General features: G+C 42.2%; 1 protein-coding gene across 3 annotated transcripts in view; it reads right to left on the minus strand.

The window, feature by feature from the left end:
• The window catches only part of ece1 (endothelin converting enzyme 1), a 28,929-nt gene that overhangs the window by 5,096 nt on the left and 8,560 nt on the right, over positions 1-15,273 (minus strand). The window contains exons 1-10 of one of the 3 annotated variants that reach the window (XM_031825086.1): positions 9,588-9,792; positions 9,193-9,279; positions 7,566-7,704; positions 6,070-6,282; positions 5,629-5,753; positions 5,263-5,409; positions 4,833-4,898; positions 4,248-4,436; positions 3,799-3,941; positions 17-131 (exon numbers count right to left, since the gene is read on the minus strand). In XM_031825086.1, coding sequence (XP_031680946.1) covers positions 17-131; positions 3,799-3,941; positions 4,248-4,436; positions 4,833-4,898; positions 5,263-5,409; positions 5,629-5,753; positions 6,070-6,282; positions 7,566-7,704; positions 9,193-9,279 — 1,224 coding nt within the window. In that variant the 5' untranslated portion in view covers positions 9,588-9,792. Of the gene's footprint in view, positions 1-16; positions 132-3,798; positions 3,942-4,247; positions 4,437-4,832; positions 4,899-5,262; positions 5,410-5,628; positions 5,754-6,069; positions 6,283-7,565; positions 7,705-9,192; positions 9,793-15,273 lie in introns of those variants that run through there. The other 2 variants (XM_020483326.2, XM_020483325.2) reach the window with 2 other exon arrangements.

Genomic DNA, 15,273 nt, shown 5'->3' on the forward strand with positions numbered 1-15,273 from the left:
TCTCTCTCTCTCTCACCTTCTTGGTTCCATACATGACTTCAAAGAAGCGCTGCTCAGCATCCTGGAACTTCTGGTCCAGGATGGACACCATCTTCCTCAGCACCTTCATGATCATGTAGTTGTTCAGGACGCTGCACAGGTAGGAGTATATTCATTCAGTACATCATTCATCACATTAACATTTCCGGAAAGGAAGCAAAATATTATATTATATATGTACAGTGGCAAGAAAAAGTATGTGAACCCTTTGGAAATACCTGGATTTCTGCATAAATTAGTCATAAAATTCGATCTGATCTTCATCTAGGTCACAATAATAGACAAACAGTATGTTTATACTAATAACACACAAAAATGTATATGTTTTCATGTCTTTATTGAACACACCGTGTGAACATTCACAGTGCAGGGTGGGAAAAGTATGTGAACCCTTAGATTTAATAACTGTTTGACCCTCCTTTGGCAGCAATAACCTCAACAAAACGTTTCTGTAGTTGCGGATCAGACCTGCACCGCGGTCAGGAGGAATTTTGGACCATTCCTCTTTACAAAACTGTTTCAGTTCAGCAATATTCTTGGGATATCTGGTGTGAACTGCTCTCTTGAGGTCAGGACTCTGACTGGGCCACTCCAATAGGCATATTTTCTTCTGTTGAAGCCATTCTGTTGATGATTTATTTTTGTGTTTTGGTTCATTGTCCTGTTGCATCACCCAACTTCTGTTGAGCTTCAATTTGAGGACAGATAGCCTAACATTCTCCTGCAAAATGTCTTGATAAACTTGGGAATAAATTTTTCCGTCGATGATAGCAAACTGTCCAGGCCCTGAGGCAGCAAAGAAGCCCGAAACCATGATGCTTCCTCCACCATACTTTACAGTTGGGATGAGGTTTTGATGTTGGTGAGCCTTTTTTCTCTCCACATATAGTGATGTGTGTTCCTTCCAAACAATTTAACTGTAGTTTCATGTCCACAGAATATTTTGACAGTAGCACTGTGGAACATCCAGCTGCACTTTTGCAAATTTCAGACATGCAGCAATGTTTTTTTGTTGTTGACAGAAGTGGCTTCTTCCGTGGTGTCCTCCAATTAACACCATTCTTGTTTAGTGTTTACGTGTCGTAGACTCGTCAACAGAGTTGTTAGCATGTTCCAGAGATTTATGTAAGTCTTTAGCTGACACTCTAGGATTCTCTTTAACCTCATTGAGCATGCTACGCTGTGCTCTTGCAGTCATCTTTGCAGGACGGCCACTCCTATGGAGAGTAGCAACAGTGCTGAACTTTCTCTATTTATAGACAATTTGTCATACTGTGGACTGATGAACATCAAGGCTTTTATAGATATTTTCGTAACCCTTTCCAGCTTTATGCAAGACAACAATTCTTAAACGTAGGTCTTCTGAGATCTCTTTTGTTCGAGGCATGGTTCACATCAGACAATTCTTCTTGTGAATAGCAAACTCAAATTTTGTGAGTGTTTTTTATAGGGCAAGGCATCTCTAACCAACATCTCCAATCGCGTCTCATTGATTAGACTCCAGGTTAGCTGACTCCTAACTCCAATTAGCTTTTGGAGAAGTCATTGGCCTAGTGTCACGCCCCGACCTTAGATATCTCTGTTTTCTATATATTTTGGTTCGGTCAGGGTGTAACTAGTGTGGGTACTCTAGTTTTTTTGTATGTCTAGGGTTTTTGTATGTCTAAGGTTTTTGTAGGTCTAGGGTTTTTTGTATATCTATGTTGGCCTGATATGGTTCCCAATCAGAGACAGCTGTTTATCGTTGTCTTTGATTGGGGATCATATTTTAGGCAGGCCTTTTTCCCACTTTCTGGTGTGAGATCTTGTCTATGTGTAGTTGCCTGTCAGCACTATATTGTATAGCTTCACGTTTCGGTTGTTATTTTGTTCGTTTGTTCGGTGTTCATTCTTTTAATTAAGAGAATGTACACATACCACGCTGCGCCTTGGTCCGATCCTTTCAACGAACGTGACACCTAGGGGTTCACATACTTTTTTCAACCTACACTGTGAATGTTTAAATGATGTATTCAATATAGACAAGAGCAATTCAATAATTGGTGTGTTATTCGTGTCTAGGACTGGGGTTCCGCTAGCGGAACCAACAGCCAATGAAATTGCAGGGCGCCTTAATTCAATCAACAGAAATCTCATAATTCAATTTTCTCAAACATACATGTATTAGGCACCATTTTAAAGATAAAATTCTCATTAATCCAACCACCATGTGTCCGATTTAAAAAAAATATCATTATGTTAGGTCAGCAACTAGTCACAGAAAGCATACAGTGATTCTCCAAGCAAAGAGAGGAGTCACAAAAAGCAGAAATATTGATCAAATTAATCACTAACCTTTGATATTCTTCATCAGATGACACTCCCGGGACAACATGTTACACAATACATGTATGTTTTGTTCGATCAAGTTCATATTTATATCAAAAAACATTTGGCTTTGCCTCCAAAACATCCCGTGAATTTGCACAGAGCCACATCAAATCACATAAATACTCATAATAAACATTAATAAAAGATACAAGTGTTATTGATTTAAAGATATACTTCTCCTTATTAATGGAACCGCCGTGTCAGATTTCAACAAAAAAAAAGCTAACCATGCAATAATCTGAGTACGGCGCTCAGACGACATACACAACCCAAGAATATATCCGCCATGTTGGAGTCAACATAAGTCAGAAATAGCATTATAAATATTCACTTACCTTTGATGATCTTCGTCAGAATGCAGAATCCCAGTTCGTCAGAATCCCAGTTCCACAATAAATGTTTGATTTGTTCCATAAAGTCCATAATTTAAGTCCAAATTCCTCCTTTTGTTAGGGCGTTTAGTAAACAAATCGAAACTCACTAGGCGTGGGCAAGTTCAGCGGAAATGTTGGACGAAAATTCCAAAAAGTCATATTACTGTTCGTAGAATCAAATCAAACGATGTATAGAATCAATCTTTAGGATGTTTTTATCATAAATGTTCAATAATGTTCCAACCGGAGAATTCATTTGTCTGTAGAAAAGCAATGGAACGAGAGGTAACTTTGTCATGACCGCGCATCACGAGACCGAGGCTGCTGGCAGACCTCTGACTCATTCCCCTCTCATTCAGCCCCACTTCACAGTAGAAGCCTGAAACAATGTTCTAAAGACTGTTGACATCTAGTGGAAGCCTTAGGAAGTGCAAGATGACCCATATCCCACTGTATATTCAATAGGGGCTGAGTTGAAAACCTAAAAACCTCAGATTTCCCACTTCCTGGTTGGATTTTTTCTCAGGTTTTTGCCTGCCATATGAGTTCTGTTATACTCACAGACATCATTCAAACAGTTTTAGAAACTTCAGAGTGTTTTCTATCCAATACTACTAATAATATGCATATATTAGCATCTGTGACTGAGTAGAAGGCAGTTTACTCTGGGTACGCTTTTCATCCAAACGTGAAAATGCTGCCCCCTATCCATAAGTGTTAAGCACACTATGTGTGTCTATTGTTGTGACTTAGATGAAGATCAGGTCAAATTGTATGACCAATTTATGCAGAAATCCAGGTAATTCCAAAGGGTTCACATACTTTTTCTTGCCACTTCAGTTTGCATAATGTTTTAGAATGTCACCTGTGCTGCTCAAATAATATCACTGCTAGACCAATATGAAATATTACATAAACCATATCATCCCAATGGTTACCTTAATTACATAGTGCTGTCCATCACCATTCAAATATGAATAATGAGTGGAAGGCAAGGCTAGAAAGTGGTTTTAACCTCTTGTTAGTGCTGGCAATGAGGTCAGAGACCTTCTGGAGGTAGTCCTTGGCGTACACCACCACAGGCTCTGAGTCATTGAGGGGTACAGGAGCAAACACATCTGTGAGATAGGGCATCCAGTCCACCGCAGGAGCCAAGGTCTACAGGAACACAAAGAAACAATGATACTGTCAACATATCTACTGGTGCACCTGTCCTATCAAATATATATATATATATATATATATTGCTTTTTTAATCAGCAGGTATGAATAGAAAGCAGTAAGAAAGACCTTGCAGAAAGCACTGTTAAACCAAAATACAATCTATGCAAATTGAACTTTCATTAACACATCTCAATCTGGGAGTCATCTACTGTAGGTTTGTATCTAGTGATACTTCAGGTGGATATCTGGTGTTGACATGATGCTTGGATCAGCTGAAGCAATAGAGAGATGGGTACTGACCGCCAGATCCTTTGCCTGGATCTTATGGTAGATGAGCTCCTCGTCCCTCCTCTCCTCCTGGGGTACGGTGATGTTGGCCAGGGTGGTCTCAAAGTCCACAATCTCCTGCATCAGCGATCTGGACGTCTCCTCTGAGCCCCCCAACAGGACCCCTAACTCCACCAGGAAGTCTAGGTACGCATTCAGATACTGCCGAGACCAAGTGGGAAGCACAGGGGGAGAAATGTTGGTTAAATTCATTTAAAAACACAATCCAGCGCTAGGAAAATACTGACTACTACAAGCACCGAGTTATCCCCTGAGCTATACATTCTTTCTATACTATTTATACATGGTCTGTCCAAGTGGGGTACTGTAGGGTTTGTACTGCCGCTTTGGATATTTTCTATTCCTAATGAAACACATATCTAGCGAGATAAGTTTCTCAGTATAGTGTACAAATTTATAAAGTTAGTTTCCTAATTTAATCAGGCCTCTGCATCAAGGCACTGTTCTATTTCATGTCCTCCCTTACCCTGTCTGTCATCATGCTACAATCTTTAAGCATATTCACCACAGTGCCATAATGCGGCCGCCTGTCAGTACCTTTGCATTGGCAGTTTTGTTAAGGTAGTAATCCCGTGAGGGGAGCCCCAGCCCGGATTGATCCACCTGTAGGTACGAGGAACAGTTAGTTCATGACTACCATCTCACACTTCATTAAAACATTTCAGCTCTCTCAGCAGTGAGCCTCTTTCTTTGATAGTATAGTATTGCAGGATCTACTCTACAGTATACTGCAGCTTCAATTAACCTTACAATTTCTAATGTCCCTCTGCACATCTTTTATTTTTTTTTAAATAGCATGTAAATGTATATGTCAATCCTCTCTGAGCAGATCTGGGGATAAGTGATGTTTGATGATTTTTCTGACAAATGTAAATAGAATCAAAAGCTAAAGGAGTGAGGAGGAGGCCTGTGGGAGTAACTGGGCCTACAGCCACTGAACCACTGGGGCCACTGGCTCTTCTCTCACCTGGATAATATTGCTGTTGGAGCTTTTGGAGTCAGTGCTGACAAACACAGTGAAGAATGGGGAGCAGCGGTAGTTGGCCGACACTGTGCGTAGAACCTCCTGGAAATTGTTCTTATCCCAGGAGCCGGTTAGGGCCCATCCCCCCGTCTGAAAGAAAAAATGTATGACCTCCTTCAGAGAGAGGCTCACTTAAAACCTGAGAGGTGGTGATCCTTTATATCAGGGCATTGGATACATTTAGGGTAATTAACTGTATAACATAAAGAACATTTTACACATCTATTAGCACATCATAAACATAGCTTCTATGTGCATAGCGCTATGGCAGAAGACTGGATGGGGATGCCTCTTGATGAGCGAACTCACCTGATTAATGAGCTCTTGTAGAGGCTGAGCCCCTAACTCCTCAATCTTAGTCTCATTCATACAGGCTTTGTAATACCTCTGGGCCTTTTTCTCAGCCTTGCTTAGCCCCTTCATGGTGGTGTTCTCTGCCAAACACAACAGGTTTCACAGTTAAGTCTTCAACAAACATATCTTACATTACAATGGGATAACAAAAATATAGAGAACAGTGGGCCAATAAGAACTAGCTAACTGTTTGTTTATATTTCTCTAGGCTGTTAAGGGCTTCTACACCTGCATTGCTTGCTGTTTGGGGTTTTAGGCTGGGTTTCTGTACAGCACTTTGAGATATCAGCTGATGTACGAAGGGCTATATAAATAAATTTAAAAAATAAAAATAAAAATAAAAAAAGGGTGAGAGGGGCAGCTAAGGACACCCCACCCCGTGAGGAGAAACCTTACCCAGCAGGTGCTTCATGACGGCCATGTTGCGCTCCCATAGGTTGCTGAAGGGACCCCAGCGGGACTTTCCCTCAGGGAGGGGGTTGTTCCTCACCCATCCCCCACAGGCAAAATTGTAGAAGTCATGGCAGGGGTCCACCGAGCGGTCCAGGGCTCCCATCACAGCACTGGCCACAGTAATGCATGGCTCCGTCAGACACATACCAGGGTGAGCTGCCAACAGGGAGTGGGACAAGACAACTAAACATACTGTATCAGATACCTCTTATAGGCACTGTGCTACTTCAGCCTCAACATGGACAACACTATTTATTTTCTTAAACAGACAGTATATTTCAAGGTCCTTCAATAAATAATTCAAAATATGTCACGACATGGATGGAAATCATTATTTTCAACGGGTTAACTGAAAAAAATATATAACCTCAAAGAAAAATTACTTTTCCTTCTCTAAACTCCTACAGAAATAAACAGTGAAATTGAAGAGAGAAGGGATCGAGAGGTTGTGCCACAGACGAGGTTACTGTCAGTCATTGTCCCACAGTTCCAACAGCTGGTTCTGATGCACTGCTCTTGCCCCTGGCCTGCACCTGTCACACCTGAATGTTCTCCACAGGTGCAGCGTATCACTCACCCAGCCAGGCCCATCTCTCTGGGTTCCCTGTCTCATAGACAATGTTGAGGCACGGTTGTGTAAATTCTCAGCAGGCCATTGTCCGATGCGGCCATTGGTTCTAAGATGGGCATTCGTTGGCTTTGACGTGATTGCCATACATTAACTGGCTGTAAAAGCTGAAGTGTAAACGGATGTTCAGGGAGTATTCTTTCTCTTTCACTGGACTGAATAAGGAGATGGATAATACAGTATTATATTAGAAAGTGCTCTGGAATTTTTAAGGGCTTAGTTGCAAAAGCTGATTTACAGCCAAGGGGCATTTGGCAACTCCCTTTATGTTATTTTGCGAGAAGATGTGGAAAACATCTTTATATCTTTAGAGGCATAATAATTCATGACCCAAAGTCTAGTTAGTGCATTCTCATTCTGTCTCGTGTCTATGTTTGAGGCTATGTTGTACATAAGTGTACGTTTCTTTAAGGACAATAAGTTCAAAATGTTTTAATCAATGATCAACATAGACATGAGACAGAATGAGAATGCACTAACTGGACTTTGGATCATGAATAACAGGAGCTGAATAAAAGGAGTGGAAAGTGAATGGTGTAGTAAAAGCACATTCTTGTGTCGGTTCTCATAACAGACAGCGGGGGATTTGTCATGTGGGCTGATAGGTGGTTGAATAGGAGGAAGAGGCATTTGCTTCCCTTCTCAAAATACAAGGAAACGAATACTGAGCTGAGAAAATCTTTCAGTAAAGATTTGTACCCAGGAACATTTTGTCAGATTATATGAACATAAAAGAGAAAACCTAGATTGTTTGGTCAATTCTTCTCAGGATTATTTAGCCAAATCAGGCTTAACAATCTTAGCCACTCACTCTCTTTGTAGAAGATCCCGACAGTGATGAGTGAGAAGAACAAGGCAACAGACAGAGCACACACTAAGACCAACAGCCTCCTTTCAGTGTGTGTCTTCTCAGCCCAACACCTGGGACCAGGGCCATGTTGCAGTGTCACCTGTACAGAAACACACACACACACAGCAATGAGCACCCCAGTGTCATCTCCATAGACACACATACACTGGTTACTGTGTGTAATGGTTACAATGATTGGTATACAACCCTTAACCACAGTACTCAGGCAAACAAACCACTCTATGTTCTATGATCCTATGATGAATGGTTTCTTCTTTCTGGTCATAAATGATACACTGAACACCAGAGGCAGAAGTGCTAATACTGTGTGACTAAAATGTATTGGTTATGGTTGAAATGACTCACATGATATATTACAATAGATAATGGCTTCCACACAATAATGCCTTTCAACACCCCTCTATATAAAGGTCATGAATTCATATTTTGTTTATTTCTTTATAGTTCTTCAGCCAGCATCATTAAAATGCATTGTGCCTCTGCCCCAGATAAGGGGAAGGCAGAGCACTAACCACAATGGATGAACTAGGACATGGTCATGTTTTTTAAATGTCAGCCTGACTGCGTTTTACTGAAAGCTCACTTGAGTTTTAGATCTGCTCAATTACTATAGCAATTAATGTGGCTTCCCCTCACTGAGCTTTACACACACCGCAAAAAACATTTATCCTAGACCTGTTAAAGAATTAGATTTAGTCCCATTAACTAAGGCAAAGTTCAAATGTCACACTGAATGTGAGCAGCCCTGGTGACAAAGCCGGCACAGGCTTCCCAATCCGACAGACTTTGAGGTTCGGGTGGGTTTGAACTTGTAATCTGTATTGATGTGTGCAATTGAGAAGACTTGTAGTTAGACATGTGTGATGCCACTGACTCAGACAGCGCAGGTCCATTGTAAAAACCTGTTTTGGTTTCAGTTACATAGCTACTGTTGTTGTAGCCTCTAAAATGTTTGCCAACAGTGTCTTCAGTATACCTTTCTCTATCTATTGATATGTTTGTTTCTACGATAATCCAAAAAAAAACATCAATCCACAGTATGTGCAGTATGTTGTTCTGCATTCTCCTACTTAATCAGTTGTGGATATATCTCTGCTCTACTTAGTGCAGGGGAAAAAGAAGGATCCTGCACAGGGGTTATTTCAGAGTTATAAGACTGTTGTATTCTGCTGGGCTCTGCAACTGATTATCCAGGATTTTTGAAGCTCCCAGAAATGCAGATACTATATGGGCCGCTGTAAAGGGTAGTTTGTTTTATAAAAGGGTTCCTCCTGAGACTGAAGTCTTTCTCTTCAAGTAGCCCTTAATGTTAAACGTAGCACATGGCTGACAGAGAATAGCAGGCTGTCAGGAAATAGCATGGCGCTCATAGTCCTCACAAAGACAATAGAAAATCTTGATTAGCTCAATGGTTATGAATTTCTTTGGAATGGAATGTAATTTGTCATACAATGTAAGCAGATCATCACATAACAACAAAAGAAGCAGAATGAGTGCATCTCTAGACAGGCTTGGCATGTGTCAGAGTTGGTCGAAAATGTTTATACAAAGGAATAGTTGTGCCTACCTGCATGGCAGAGGAGGGGTAGATCTCATCTCCGGTGGAGTCCACCAGGTCATCCTCGTCCAGAGTGGCCCTCTTGTACGTGGACATCTGAAAGGTCAAATGCAGAAAAGACTCCCTCAGTGCTTCCATGCTCCTCCAGGCCCTTCTCCTTTCCTTTGTCAGGATGTGTGTGACGTTTACTCTTTAACAGTCTTTGGGAATTCTAGGAATGGTTTCACCCTCAGATCCATCAGGAAGAGTCTCTGTCTGTCTGCTTTGGGTTGCTCCAGTCCAGGGGAAGGAATATTAAATTCTCTCTTCACCTCTCAGGCACACACTCACCTCCTCCCTTCCCCCTAACCCCCTACTCAACAACCCCCCTGGGGGCTGATCTCATGGGCACCGTCAAAACTCACCCACTCAAAAAGTCCTGTAAAGGTTTACAAAGAGCCCTTCCTCTCAAGCAGCTATGTTGTTCTGCTCAGCCTTCTGTCAGTACACTCTCCTCAGGAGCTCTCAGTAAGCCCAATTTAGCCAAACGAGACAATACAGAGGGAACTCGCAAAAAACAGGAAGCAGCATTGACTTGATCGACGGGCATGACTGAGTGTGAGGGTGTGTAAGAGGGAGTGTATGTGCATTCCACAGTGGTTTCATTTCGATTTAGGGAGGGAACATTTGTAGGTTAGTTCACTCCCACTTTCCAATCCATAGGGCTACACCAGAGGGTGGAGTCTGGATAGAAACACTCTCCCACTGCATGCTTTCAGTTGTTGCCTGGGTTACCGTCACCTGATAGGCATGACAGTTGATTGTTCTTACCCTGTCTAACCCTTCACCCAGAAGGATAATGCACTATTTCTTAAAAAATCGTATTTTACTACTGAGGTAAACAGCTGTAATTTAAGAGTGTAGTACTAGTTCTTCTCATTTTACATTTGAGTCATTTAGCAGACACTCTTATCCAGAGTGACTTATATTTCTCCTGTTATCAATCTATCCATGACACTTTCCCCTAGCCTACAACAAGTGTAGTTACTTTCTCCTATAACTCCTGCCAATGGCTCTGCATCTTCAGCCTCCATGGACAGCAAATAGGCAGCTCTGACTACTAGACCAGCCAAACCAAACCCCGCTTTCTAGTACATGGACAGCGCCAGTCAACCCAACTGGCAGTATCACAGGTCAACCCTACTGGCAGTATCACAAGTCAACCCTACTGGCAGTATCACAAGTCAACCCTACTGGCAGTATCACAAGTCAACCCAACTGGCTGTATCACAAGTCAACCCTACTGGCAGTATCACAAGTCATCCCTACTGGCAGTATCACAAGTCAACCCAACTGGCTGTATCACAAGTCAACCCTACTGGCAGTATCACAAGTCAACCCAACTGGCTGTATCACAAGTCAACCCTACTGGCAGTATCACAAGTCATCCCTACTGACAGTATCACAAGTCAACCCTACTGGCAGTATCACAAGTCAACACTACTGGCAGTATCACAAGTCAACCCTACTGGCAGTATCACAAGTCAACCCAACTGGCTGTATCACAAGTCAACCCTACTGGCACTATCACAAGTCAACCCTACTGGCACTATCACAAGTCAACCCTACTGACAGTATCACAAGTCAACCCAACTGGCTGTATCACAAGTCAACCCTACTGGCACTATCACAAGTCAACCCTACTGGCACTATCACAAGTCAACCCTACTGACAGTATCACAAGTCAACCCAACTGGCTGTATCACAAGTCAACCCTACTGGCACTATCACATGTCAACCCTACTGGCACTATCACAAGTCCCTAACAGCGCAGCGGACAGCCACTAGTGTTGTCTTAATCTCCACAAGGCCACTCATGCAAAATTCCCCACCGATGTCCACACTGATATACTTGGCTCTCCCTAACGAGGTCCTGCCTAGTCCCATCATCACCCTGTGGAGGGACCGTTCTGATGAGAGAGAGATGGTGAGAGAGACACAGAGGGGATGAAAGAGGTTAGAAAAGGACTGGGAGAATACTTGTGGCCACCACTTTTTTTCAGTGATTTCTAAAGTACATTTCCAGACTAAAGTGGGCTTCAGTTCTCAGCATCATAATGTCTACTCTACTGTATATGCATAGCTGATGACTGAGATTTGAATGACTTTTCTTGAATTTTCTTCTCCTTTTCAGTTTATTAATATGGCTGTCCCTAAGCTTCCTTTTATGCAGTGAATGCATTTTACACACAAACTAAATAATGCGACTCTTTAGTCACAATCTACATTCCTTTTAAAATGACTACATTATAAAGGTAACACATGTAGTGGAATAGCCCAGGCACCATGTTACTAATCACAGTCCTCGGCCTTCATAAGTTGTGGTATTCACCGGCACAAACCCATCCATGGCACGCACTCATTCCTGAGAGCACACACTCATATTTAGACACTTTCTTGGCACTGATGTGTGTGCAGATGTGCCTCAGAGCATTCTTGCATGTTGCCACAGATCGCCGTCGTTAACAACACTGAATTTCAGACCAATGGTGACGCAGACTCCCTTTTCCTGCTGTTGAGAGGTGTAGGAGAGACGAATGTAAAGCTAATGGTAGGAGGTTTGTTGTGACTCACCATGAACACCTGTGTAAGTGTGTATCCTGTCAATAGGCTTTTGTCAATGAAAACACCTCTATACTGTAGGAGCCGGATGCTACCGAGGCCACACATAGTTGTAGCATGAGGTCATAGGCATTCCATAACATAGTAATTCTATGAGATCCTAACAGGAAGATAGGACACATTCACTCTGATTTCCTAAGACTTGTCTGGGTCTGGTGCATAGAATGATTTGCTGCACCCAAAGTTGATTATTTATAAAAACTTACTGTGATATACAAACAACATTTCGACCAAAATGGTCTTCATCAGGTAAATGAACCCTACATGACCCACAACAACCATATTACCTCAGTTACCTCGACTAAGCTGTGGCCCGCACATTGACTCTTTAACGGTACCACCTGTGTATAGCCTCCCTACTGTTATTTTATTGTTGCTTCTATTTTTTTAAATATTTTTTTTACCTCAGTTAATTTTCGTAAATACTTTCTTATTTTTACACTTATTACACTTTTACACTTATTTTTCTTAAAACTGCATTGTTGGTTAAGGGCTTGTAAATAAGCATTTCACTGTAAGAGCCACACCTATAAGGCACATGTGACCATTTTATTTTTATTTTTTTATTTGCACAGGATCCCTTGGTGTTCTCATGGTCTGGGTCTGTGACATGACTCTGGCTCTACAGTGTCTTTGTTTGTGTTCCTCCAAAGCATGTGGGGATGTGTCTCACAGAGCAGCAGATGGCTATGAGAGGTCAATATTCCAGGATTCTTGAACCCTAGTGAGGCCATGGCCTCTGAGAGAGGATAGAAACCACATCCATGCGTCAGTAATTCGTCACAGATCCTGCAAACCAGACAATTATTTGTATAAGGGGAGTGTGTGTTTGTGCATGTATTTGGGTGTGTGTTTCTGGGATATGGGCAATGGACATGCATGGCTAGGAACACAATTTATACAAAAGAAAGAGGTATAGGCTGTGATTCCGAAGGTAACCGCCCTGTGGTGCATACGGTTGAGTTTTGGCCACATAAGAGAAAAATGCGACCATTTGCACAATCATCCTAAAATCTCATAATAAATTAAGTGCTTTTTTTGTCTTACAGTAACGTTATACTCTGTTATTATATTATGTTCGGTAAAATACTATCATTATGTGATCTTGCAGACATTGATTCAGCTTTGATCTAACTTTATTAAAGTAGAGAATCTCGCACATGAGCAGAAGCTTCAGAACTTTAGCTATTGGGAAGAGGGTTCCAGAGAATTCGGACCCGCAGTCACTCCAAAAATAATATCAGTTTCACAAGGATTAATGTCTATGGTAAATGAGATCATATGGTTATGTGGTTTTGGCCCACAACTGACAACATTGGCCTCTTGTTCATTTGGCGTAAACATAGCTATCCTTGGATTGCTAAATGACATAGAAGATTATCCTCTCCTTCTATTCAATTATTTTCCTGACTGGCAAGTGAGTAACAGATCTCATTCAATCTCCTCATGAGGGAGAGAAATTTGAAAATATCTTTAAGATATTTGGAGTTTGGTAACACTGTGATATTTTTTAACTTACAGAAGGCAAATCATTTCAGCTAAAATAAATATAAATGTTGATATTAGTTGGCAGGGGTCTTTACTTCTGTTGAGATAATGGGCATCATGCCAACCCAGAGATGGAGCTAGTAGGCCGCCTATCTATGATAGATATACAGGTGCATTATCAGTACCTGAGTAGGATGTCGGACATGACTTACTACCGGAGTAAATGATTATGCTAGCACCTTATCTAACTCTCTGATGTGAGTCATTCACATACACCAACAAATACTTGGGTACTATGACCACTCCAAAGGAAGTGATGCTACAATGTGATGCAAGTGACAAAGGTCTAGGGGCAGAGCCCCTGCAGAAGGGGCAGCCCATTGCATTTGCTTCAAGCACATTGACACCCATAGAGGAGGGCTATGCCCAAATTGAAAACAAGTGTCTAGCCATTGTGTTCGCTTGTGACCGTTTTGACTAATACCTTCATGGCAGGGAGTCTATCACGGTGCACACTGACCACAAGCCACTGGAGGTTATCTTCTGTCTGCCTCAAAGCGACTACAAAGGATGATGCTACAGCTTCAGCGTTATCAATTAGAGGTAGTTTACAAAAAGGAATAGAGCTCCACATTGCAGATTTCTTGACCAGGCCAGCACTACTAACAACTAGTCACCTGCAATATCGGACAAATGAGACTGTATGCTCTACAAGTTGAGTTTGAAGATGTTTTGTCCAGTAGCATGGTTTACATTTCCCTGCCAACATGGGATGCTATCAAAGCTCATTCTGCTGAGGGCAAGACATCTCGAACGCTGCAGTCTTTTATCCTAAGAGGCTAGCCAGACACAAGGAAGGGTACTGGTTAGGGACTATTGGACGTACAGAGACGAACTCACAGTGCAGGAAGAGGTCGTCTACCAAGGCGACAGGGTCGTTGTGCCAGAAACTCTATGCCCCTCTCTCATATCCATGCAGGGCAGTCAGGGGTAGAAAAGCCTCAGGAAATCCAGACTCATTATTCTGGCCCAAGAAAGGTCAAACTTTGTGGCCACATGCAGCATATGCAATGCTAATTTGTATTTTCCTTTATTTAACTAGGCAAGTCAGTTAAGAACAAATTCTTATTTTCAATGACGGCCTAGGAACAGTGGGTTAACTGCCTGTTCAGGGGCAGAACGACAGATTTGTACTTTGTCAGCTCGGTGATTTGAACTTGCAACCTTCCGGTTACTACTACAACGGTCTAGCCACTAGACTACCCTGCCAACCCAATCTACCCAAGCAGCAAAAGGAAACGCTGCGGCCACATGACATACCAGCACGCCCTTGGCCTAAAGTGCGAATGGATCTGTTCAGTCAAAAATTTAAATTTTGTTATTATAGTGGACTACTATTCAGATTTTTGGGAGGTGGAGAAAGTGGTTGACACAACAGCGGCTTGCATCAACGACTGTTGTAAGTAGCAGTTCAGCAGATATGGCATACCTGACAGTGGTGTAGTTACAGATAATGTCCCCCAGTTCACGAGTCAAGACTTTGTTAGTGAAAGCCTGGGAATTCCATCATGTGACCTCTTCAACCTACCACAGTCAGAGTAATGGGAAAGCTGAGTCAGCTGTGAAAATAGCAAGGCTTTCATCACAAAGGCTATGCAGGACGGCAAAGATGTGAAGCAAGCTATTTTGGCATAGAGAAATACATCCACCGAAGCGTTCAGTAGCAGTCCTGCACAGCGTTTAATATCTAGACGCACTTGCTCTCTGCTGCAAACAGCTCCCAAGCTCCTCACACCAAAGGTCATTGGGGATGTGCAGGCACACGTGTGCACATCAGGAGACATCAAAACAGTACTATGACCAACATGCTAACGTCACTTGCTCTGAGACTTGGTGTCACGACTTCCGCCGAAGTTGGCTCCCCTGCCTGTTCGGGTGGTG

This window comes from Oncorhynchus kisutch, linkage group LG5, assembly GCF_002021735.2.
Source record: "Oncorhynchus kisutch isolate 150728-3 linkage group LG5, Okis_V2, whole genome shotgun sequence".
Classification (NCBI taxonomy): Eukaryota; Metazoa; Chordata; class Actinopteri; order Salmoniformes; family Salmonidae; genus Oncorhynchus; species Oncorhynchus kisutch.